This window comes from Eimeria acervulina, genomic scaffold, assembly GCF_000499425.1.
Source record: "Eimeria acervulina Houghton genomic scaffold, Eah_scaff431, whole genome shotgun sequence".
NCBI lineage: Eukaryota > Apicomplexa > Conoidasida > Eucoccidiorida > Eimeriidae > Eimeria > Eimeria acervulina.
In genome coordinates, this window is record NW_013547325.1 from 18,503 (window position 1) to 28,144 (window position 9,642).

The 9,642-nt window shown below is 54.9% G+C and overlaps 2 protein-coding genes across 2 annotated transcripts; both read right to left on the minus strand.

The window, feature by feature from the left end:
- Window positions 1–740: 740 nt before the first annotated feature.
- EAH_00038270 (mRNA decapping enzyme, putative) lies at window positions 741–4,167 on the minus strand (the record flags this gene model as incomplete). The annotated part of the gene is made up of 6 exons (XM_013391969.1): window positions 741–1,019; window positions 1,281–1,880; window positions 2,105–2,380; window positions 2,793–3,100; window positions 3,287–3,402; window positions 3,932–4,167. The coding sequence occupies 6 exons, from the start codon at window positions 4,165–4,167 to the stop codon at window positions 741–743; spliced, it is 1,815 nt and encodes a 604-aa protein (XP_013247423.1).
- A 1,435-nt stretch (window positions 4,168–5,602) lies between these two features.
- On the minus strand, window positions 5,603–8,426 carry EAH_00038280 (glutathione synthetase, putative; the record flags this gene model as incomplete). Its single annotated transcript, XM_013391970.1, has 2 exons — window positions 5,603–7,789; window positions 7,932–8,426. The coding sequence occupies 2 exons, from the start codon at window positions 8,424–8,426 to the stop codon at window positions 5,603–5,605; spliced, it is 2,682 nt and encodes an 893-aa protein (XP_013247424.1).
- Window positions 8,427–9,642: the final 1,216 nt, after the last annotated feature.

Sequence of the window (9,642 nt, forward strand, 5' to 3'; positions counted from 1 at the left end):
CTGGCTAGCTAGTTAGCTAGCTAGAGAGCTAGCTAGCTAGAGAGCTAGCTAGCTAGAGAGCTAGCTAGCCAGTTAGGTAGCTAGCTAGCCCATACATGTGTGCAGCTGCAGCAAAAGATTCTTTCGCACAGCAAACCCTTAAGCAGAGCACTTCAAACCGAAGGCAAGCAGCGGGGGGCCCCCCTTTGGAGGCCCTCCACTGCTAACCCGACATAAACTGTTGCAGCTTCGGGGGGGCCCCTTTAAGGCCTCTTAGGGGCCTCATCTCTAAGGGGGCCCCCTGAAGGAGAAAAAAATTCACGAAATCCAACGGGCCCCACACAGGGGGCCCCCCAAAAGGCCCCTCCGAAGGGGTCCCTTGGGGGCCCCCCTGAGGCCCCATTGAGAGGGGGCCCCCACAAGAGGCCCTTCTGCGGGGCCCTTTAAAGGCCCCCCCAAAAGGGTACTCCTGAAGTGCCCTTTGAGGGGCTCCTCTAAAGAACCCTCGTTGAGAGGCCCCCCTGAGCAACCCCCGTTCCTAAGGGGCCCCTATTAGGGGGCCCTAAAGGGGGCCCTAGCGGGGCCCCCTTAGGGCTATCTAAGGGGCCCCCTCAGTGGGGCCCCTTGTGGGGCATTTAGGGGGGCCCCCTTAGGGGGCCCCCCTAAGGACATTTAGGGGCCCCCCTTAGGGGGCCCCCGTCGGTATGTTGCAGGAAACGCCCCACAAGGCTTCAGGCAGCTTGAAGGACCGCAGGCGAAGCTTAGCTGCGGCCGCCAGATGGCCTTCGGTAGATAGATTGCTGCTGCTGCTGCTGCTGCTGTTGCTGTTGTTGCTGCTGCTGCTGTTGTTGTTGCTGTTGCTGTTGCTGCTGCTGCTGCTGCTGCAGCTGCCGCCATACAAGGTCCTCGAATTCGTCACTCTGAAGAGCAGCAGCAATCGCCCGCTTCAAAGCAGCACGCGAAACAACTAGGGTTTCCTCTTCCCCCTTTGCTGCTGTTGCTGCTGCTGTTGCTGCAGCTGGGGCTCCTGATGCATCTCGCTGCAGAGACAGCACAACACAACAGCAGCAGCAACAGCTTAGTGCGACAAAACAATTGGTTAGCAAGCCTTACTAAGCGTGGAGTTAGCTACCTAGCTAGCTGACTAGCTAGCCAAGTAGCTAGCTAGACACTTGTTACGGCCTATAGCCAAAGCGTTAGGCAGCTAGCTAGCTAGCTAGCCAGGTAGTTTCTCCTTTGCTAGCTAGCTAGCTAGCTAGCTAGCTAGCTAGCTAAGGAGATTGAAGAGGAAGATGCCTCACAGTAAGCATCTGCAGAAGAGACTGCGGAGAGAACTCCTTCCGGTAGCCAGCTACTGGTGCTGACGCTGCTGCTGGTGCTGCAGCTGTTGCTGCTGTTGGTGCTGCTGCTGCATGCACAACAAGAGAATACTCGTCGTCCCGCTTAGACCCCACAGCAGCACAAGCTGCCGGGTCATCGGAAGGCTGCTGCTGTTGCTGCTGCTGCTGCTGCTGCTTCCGCTGCTTCTGCAACTGCAGTACGCTTTGGTGACGCTGGTTCTGCTGTGGCTGTTGCTGTTGTTGTTGTTGCTGCTGCTGCTGCTTGTCGTGCTGCAGCTGCTGCTTCGGTTGCTGCTTCTCCCGCTGCTGTCGCAGCAAATTGATGATGGCCTTCGATCCATCTGCAGAAGAAGAGGGGACACTCCTCGTTCTCACTGGCGCTGCATCATCCTCTGTTGCTGCTGTTGTTGCTGCTGCTGCTGTTGCTGCTGCTGTTGCTGCTGCTGTTGCTGTTGCTGCTGCTGCAGCAGACTTCGCTGCAAGGTTTCCCTTTGCTGCCTGATAAGACGCCTCGAAATCCGTGGGGATCGGCACACCTCCCGTCATAATAGACAGCAGAGCCTGCAGCAGCAGCAGCAGCAGCAGCAGCAGCAAATGCAGCAGCAATAATCGTCACGACTATAGTGATTAGCAGAAACAGCAAACTTCCGCCTCTGCTGCACGACTGAAACACCGAACAGATGCAAAGGCGGCACCCAATCAAACGCCCTGCAGCAGCAGCAGCAGCAGCAGCAACAGCAGCAACGGGAGCAATCTAGGAATCATTTGCTGCTCTAAGGGCGCACCCTGCCTGCCTTCTCTCTGTTTGTTTCTTTCGTCCGTTCCAGTGCTAGACATTGTTGCTGCTGCTGCTGCTGCTGCTGCTGAAGGTGTTCCAATCCTGAGGAAGACGCTACGCCTGTTGGTGGTGGTGCTGTTGCTGCTGCTGCTGCTGGTGTTGCTGCTGCTGCTGCTGTTGCTGCTGCTGCTCCCTTGGACTCAAGGACATCTCGCAGCGCCTCCTGCAGCCGCAGCCTTTCCTTATCGCTGTGCATCCACAGCCCGTACACCGCATACTGATCCTGCAGCAGCAGCAGCAGCAGCAGCAGCAAATAGAAAGCCTAAACTCAAGACGAAAAACCACGTGGTGGTGTTTAAAAAGATGCAGCTCCTGCCTCTCTCCCTGAAATTGCTGCTGCTGCTGCTGCTGCTGCTGTTGCGGTGGTTGCTGCTGATGTAGGCGCAGAGTGCATGCAGCAGCTAACCCCTAGCATATCGCCAGCAGCAACAACAGCAGCAGCGGTATTCACAGCAGCAGCATCATCATTCACAGCAGCAGCAGCATTCACAGCAGCAACAGCAATATTCACAGCAGCAGTAGCATCATTCACAGCAGCAGCATCATCCACAGCAGCAGCATCATTCACAGCAGCAGCAGCATTCACAGCAGCATTCACAGCAGCAGCAGCATCACTGACAGCAGCAGCAGCATACTTGGTTTGCTTCTGGTATCTTATAAAAGACATGACTGGGCCCCGCCTCTACAACGAAATTCGGCCCCGGGTAAATGTCTTGAAAAAATATTTCTTCTCTGCACTGGTTGATGATGAACATGCGATATTTAGCTGTTGCTGCTGCTGCTGCTGCTGCTCCAGCTGATGCAGCAACAGCAGCACCCGTCGGGCCTGCTCCTCCTGGTCCTGCTGCTGTTGCACCTCCTCCTCCTGCTGCTGCTGCTATTGCACCTCCTGCTGCTGCTGCTGCACCTCCTGCTGCTGCTGCTGCACCTCCTGCAGCAGCTCCTGGAGCATGAAACAAAGGGTTTTCAGGCTGACCTCTAGCACTAGCAGCCCCGTATCTTAAATATAATTTAGAAGTTAACGGGTTTCTATGACTCGGCAGCAGCAGACAGCCCCAAGTAGCTACACCCGGAGGGGGGCCCCCCTGGGGGGCCCCCTTGGGCACTCTTCTTTCGGTTAGATGCAAACCTCCTACTACATCCATCTTATTCCAAACCTTCTTTGATAAATCTAATCGATATAATGCAACAAATGAAACCTGACATATTATTCGAGTAACGCTTGCGTCGTAGCTGTGCAGACACCTGAAGAAGAAGACAAAGCAGCAGCAGCAGCAGCAGCAGCAGCAGCAGCAAACATGCATGCATGCATGGATTCAACTTATAATCCATACACTACAGATGATCATAAAACAGCACCACCAGATGCTGCAGCATCAGATAATGCAGCAGCAGCTGCTGCTGCAGCAACAGATGTAGCATACAAGCAGAAACATCAGCGGGAGAAACAATAGAAAGAGCAGCAACAGCAACAGCAGCACAAACGCCAGCAGCAGCGGCAACCGCAGCAGCAAAGATACAGCACTCGCTGCATGCAAACAAAACGCCCCTAAGCTGCAGCAGCTAAGGAAGCAGCAGCACTGCCGAGGGAATATCCACAGAAGCGCAGCAGCAGCAAGAGCACCAACATCAACAGCAGCAAGAAGAACAGCAGCAGCAGTAAGCACGGCAGAAGCACCAGCAAGAAAAGCAGCAGCAGCAATAACGGCAGCAGCAGCAGGAGGAGCAGCAGCAAGAACAGCAGCAGCAGCAGCAGCAGCAGCAGCAGGCTGACTTGAGAGAAAGAAGGGTGCGGGAGAGCTGCACCAAAGCGGAGGGTGGCGCTGCATCATCTTCTGCCTCCTCCGTCTTAGCGTTCCTTGAAGGACGCGCTGTTCTTACTGCTGTTTTTGCTGTTGCTGCTGCCGTTGCTGCTGCTGTTGCTGTTGTTGATGCTGTTGCTGCTGTTGCTGCTTCTCCATCTACGGAGAAGGAGACAACAGCAGGATCTGCAGGCAGACGCGAGAGCATTGCATCAGGATAAGGGGCCCCAGCAGCACTCAACAGCAGCTCCCGCCACCTGCTGCAGCAGCAGCTGCTGCAGCTGCTGCTCTGTTTCCCTGGTGGGGGGCCTTGCGGCGGCAGCAACAGCTGTTCGTCAGGTGTATGTACACAAGCCGCAGCAACACGCAATCGGATTTGCTGCTCAGCTGTCTAATTCTCCTGCTGCTGCCCCGCTGCCAAAGAAAAAGAAGCCAACTTCCCAGACAGCAGCAGCAGCAGCAGCAGCAGCAGCAGCAGCCCGGGTGTACGATCCCTCAATAAAGCCTCTTCTCAAGGAACTGCCGAATAAAGAAAAACAACTAAACAGAAAAAGTGCTTAAAAACATTTAGAACGAGCTACCTGCAGCAAACAGCCACCGCAGCAGCAGCAACAGCAGCAGCAGCAGCAGAGCGGACAGACGCCCGCTCTGCATGCAGCAGCAAACTCAGGCGCAGCCGACGCAGAGGGGCCCCCCATAAGAATAGAAGTAATTGTTATAACAGATTATTAATTTAAATTATTTATTATTTATGCTGCAACAACTATTTGAATATCTACAGCTTGGATAGGGTGTCGCCTTTAAGCAGCAGTAGCAACACCAGCAGCAGCAACACGAGCAGCAGCAGCATCAGCAGCCAAAGCAGCAGCAGCAGCAACAGAGTATCTGTGTGGCGCATGCATGCAAGTGATTTGCTGCTGTTAATAGTTATATTTATATATTTGTATTTATATTAATTAATAAATAATAATAATAAATAACAACAATAATAAATAATAAATAATAATAATAATAATCATAATAATAATAGAATACTTAGATATACACCCCAGCCCTCCTTTCTTACTTTGTAAGAGAGCTAACAGCAGCTTCTTCGTTTTCTTCTTCTCTGTCTTCTCTCCTTATAAACAAACTATATAAACTCTATATAATATATACATAGTACATATTATATATATTATATATTTTATTTACTATATATTCACAATAATATATATCAAATGTAATATATATGTATATATATATATATAATATATGTTTATAACAAAAGCAAACATTCATTTACACGCAGTAAAAAACAAAAAAAAACAAAAGCAGCAGCAGCAGCAGAAGTACGACTGGCAGCAGAGAGTAGCAGCAACCAGCTGCCGCAACAACGCTGACTCCGGCTACCTATAGCTAGCTACGGCTAGCTAGAGCTACTTGCTGCTCTCGCTGCTGCTGCTACTGCAGCCGCTACTGCAGCGAATGCTGCTGCTGCTGCACTATGCAGCCCAGCTATCTACTGCTGCTGCTGCAGCAGCTGCCGCTGCTGCTGCCGCTGTTGCAACCAATGCTGTTGCAGCCAATCCTGCTGCTGCTGCTGCTGCTGCTGCACTATGTAGCCCATCTATTGCCTATCTGCTGCAGCTGCTGCTGCTGCACTATGTAGCCCATCTATTGCCTATCTGCTGCAGCTGCTGCACGAGCTGCCACGCTTTGTTGCCTCTGAAGAGAAGCGGAGAGTCTAAGAGGCCCTGACCAGCAGCAACTCCCCCCTCAATTGCTGCAGCAGGCTTAGACCGCAGCAGGATCCCGCAGCACACGTTCAAATCCTCGCTGCTGCTGCTGCTGCTGCTGCCGCTGCTGCTGCTGCTAGGTTGCGCCTCTTCACAGCGCAGCAAGGCGCTGAAGACACCCAACTCCCCCACAGCCGCGATAGCCCTGTACTGTACCGATGAAAACACCCCACATTGCTGCTGCTGCTGCTGCTGCTGCTGCTGCTGCTGCTGCTGCTGCTGTGTCTCCTTCTCGGGGGCCGGGCGCAGCAGCAATGAAGGGAACACCGGAGGCTGCATGCGCCGCACCAGGACATACGACTGAAGTCTGCCAGAAGGCTCCGTAGCAGCAGCAGCAGCAGCTGCAGCAGCAGCAGGGGCAGCAGCAGGAGCAGCAGCCGCAAGGTGCCGCAGCAGCAGCTGCTGCAGCTGCTGCCCACAAACATTGTTGCCTCCGCCTTCGCGCTGCGGCTTCAGCAGGTACAGCTCCGGGTTTGCTGCTGCGTGTTTAACAACAGATAAGCTCAGCGCTTCTAAGGGAGTTGATGCTGCTGCTGCTGCTGCTGCTGGTTTTGCTGCTACTTGTTTTGCTGCTGGTAGCGGGGTATCTGCAGGGTCGACATGCGGCTGCAGCAGCTGCCTGACAGCTTCTCTTGCTGCTGCATCAGGGAGGAACCGCTGCAGCACATCTTCTCCTGCGCCCCCCCACTGCTGCTGCTGCTGCTGCTGCAGCTGCGGGTATGTGCTGAATAGCTGCTGCACCTTCTTCATGCCTGCTAGCTGCGCAGGGAGAGAAGGGGCCTTAACTGCTTCCGATGTCTCGAGCATTTGTCTTAGTCTCCAAATGCCTTCATGAGTATAATGGGTTGGGGTGTACAGACACCGCAGCAACAGCACAGACAGTTCGACGCAGCAGCACCTGCAAAGCAAACATAACTTACCCTTATTATCCTGCTGCACATGCTGCAACCCATGCTGATGCTGCTGATGCTGCTCTTGCTGCTGCTGCTGCTGCTGATGCTGCTCTTGTTGTTGCTGCTGCTGCTCCTGCGGGCTGAAGGAGCAGCAGCAGCAGCAAGGCCTGTTTGAGGGAGGTTGCAGGCGCAGCAGCAATCTGCCTGCGCGGAGTTCATTGCTGTCTGCTGCTGCAGCATCTGTCCAGCTGCTGGTGCTGCCGTCGGGGTGCAGCAGCAGCAGTTGCTGCTGCTGCCACAATTCATATAGCTGCTGCGGGCTGAGCCGCAGCACCTGCGTGTTGCTGCTTCCTTCGATTGCTTCCTGCAGCTGCAGCTGATCAAACAGATTTGTCTCTGTCTCCAAACACAACATCACCATCACTACAGGGAAGCAAACTGTCCCCTGCTGCTGCTGCAGCTGCTGCTGCTGCTGCTGCTGGTGTTGCTGCTGCTGCTGCTGCTGCTGCTGCTTTTCGAGGCGTCTAATGTAGGCACGATGAGCAGCAGCAACCGCCCGCGCCATCTCCTCTGCAGCAAAGTTGTGGGGACAGACACTGAAGGCTTCTGCTGTCTCTTCTTCTTCGCAACAATCAACAGCAGGCGTTGCTGCAGCACTTGCTGCTGCTGCAGTTGCTGCTGTAGCATTTGCTGCTGCAGCTAGCTGCAGCGCGAGGTTTCTGTGCAGGCGTGACAGTCTCTGAGAGAGTGCAGCAAACGAAACAGCAATTGTATTGACTTCCACCAGCCTTAGTGGCCAGGCTCGGGCCTCATCTGCTGCTGCTGCTGCTGGTGCTGCTGCTGCTGTTGCTGTTGCTGCTGCTGCAGATGCGCCGTGCTGCTGCTGCTGCTGCTGCTCATCGTCAACTGATGTATCCAGCATAAAGTCTGTGCGCAGCAAATGCAGGCGAATGTCCTTCTTAATACACCGCGGCGGTTTGCTGCTGCTGCTGCTGCTGCTGCTGCTGCTGCTGCCTATGTACACCCTTTCCATGATTCGCAGCAGCTGGGCGAGGAAGGCGTCTTCTGCTGCAGCACGCTGCAGCTGCTGCTGCAGCCACAGCGGGTTTGTTGTAATGTTATCAATCAGCACATTGAAGTGAGGCGCCGCAGACACCGCCTGCAGCAGCAGCAGCAACAACAACAACACACGGTAAGTAAGCAGCCCCCTCCGCGCAAACTGCGACAGCAACAGCAGCAACAGCAGCAGAAGCAGCAACAGGAGCAGCAGCACAACAATAACAACAACTGCAGCGCAGCACCTGTTTGTAGCGGCAGTAGGGGAAGGGTGAAGGAAGCAAAAGGAACGGCACAAGACGAGCCTGCAGCAAGTCCATAGCTAAAGCTTGCTGCTGCTGCTGCTGCTGCTGCTGCTGCTGCTGGTGCTGCTGCAGCAGTAGCAGGCCGTTGCTCATGGCATAGCGAACCGCTTGCAGCAGCAGCTGCGGTATGCTGCTGCTGCACAGCAGCAGCCGTTGCAGCTCCAGAGGGGAGTGCAGCGCCTCCATCTGCAGCCCATACACCCCATGCTGGGAAGACGTGTGGGGTCCTGACCCCTCCTCCGCATCTGCTGCTGCTGCTGCTGCTGCTGGTTCTGCTGCTGCTGCTGCTGCTGCTGCTTGTTCTACTGCTTTTGCTGTCGGTTCTGCTGCTGCGTTGCTGCAACGGGGAGGCGCAAGGCGAAGGCTGGAGAGCAGGTGCAGCACCGCATGCAGCACATCCTCACCCCCAGCAGAAGGACCTGGGGCTTGCTGCATTGCCTGCTGCTGCCGTTGCTGTTGTTGCTGCTGCTGCAGTTGCTGCTGCGTGCTGCAGTCGCCTGCAGCGGTCTCTATTGGTGTTTGCTGCCTCTCATTGTGTGTCTTCCCTTCAGGGCCTTTAATAATAGGGCCCCACGTAGGTGACTAGCTTACTTATATGACCATCTCGATGCTGCAGCTCCTACCTGTGTTGCTGCTGCTGCTGCTGCTGCTGCAGCTGCTGAAGCAAGAGCAGCAGCAGCAGTTGCACTAGCAGGAGCAGCAGCAAGTAGTTTAGAAGCAGGGAAAACGCGCTGCGGAAGAATAATGTAAAGATTAATTAGCTGAGTTGTGCTTGCCTTCTAAAGCTGTATTGTTTCTTGCTGCTGCTGCTGCTGCTGCTCAGGCGGGCTGCAGCCGCTGCTGCATGCGCAATACCTCGAGCAGCAGCAAAAGAAAAGGAAGTATGCGAAGCATTCCTCTTATTTTTATAAACTGTTTAACCTCCGACTGTCTCAGCAGGCTCTAGCCGCTGCCAGTTGCCTGCTGCACAAGCTCTTCCTTGCTGCTGCAGCAGCAGCTGCTGCTGCTGCTGCTGCTCGTGCCGCTGCTGCTCTTGTTGCTGCTGCTTCAGCCCATCTTGTATATCTCTTGAAGCATACGCATTGCAGCAGCAGCGGCGGCAGGAGCGACAAGAGTCTGGTGTCTTCACCAAAGCGTGCAGACCTTTCTTCTACAGCAGCAGCAGCAGCAGCAGCAGTATGCTGCTGTTGTTGCTTCACTAGGCGGCTCAGCTGCTGCCGCCAATGGCATCTCCTCAGGGGCCTCCGGGCCTCGGTACTCCTGCACCGCCTGCTGGTGCTGCAGCTGCTGCTGCAGCAGCAGCACCCGCAACAGGATCTCCCGCTGCAGCAACACCAGCAGCAGCAGCAGCAGCTGCTGCTGCTGCTGGAACTGCAACTAGTGCCACACGTACTTCAGCTCGAGGGCAGCAATGCATTCAGTTGCTGCAGTCGCAACTTAGTAGGCGCGCGCTGCAGCTAATAGAGAGCAGCAGCAGCAGCAGCAGGGAAGACAGTGCCGTGGGGCCCGCAGCTCTGCTGCTGCAGCCGCAATCCTTTGTGCAGCAGCAGCAGCTGCCAACACTCGGCAGCAACTCCGCCCTGCCTTTGTACAGTGCAACAGCTGTCCCCGACCACCCGCTGCTGAAGCAGCAGCCACTGCAGCAGCAGCA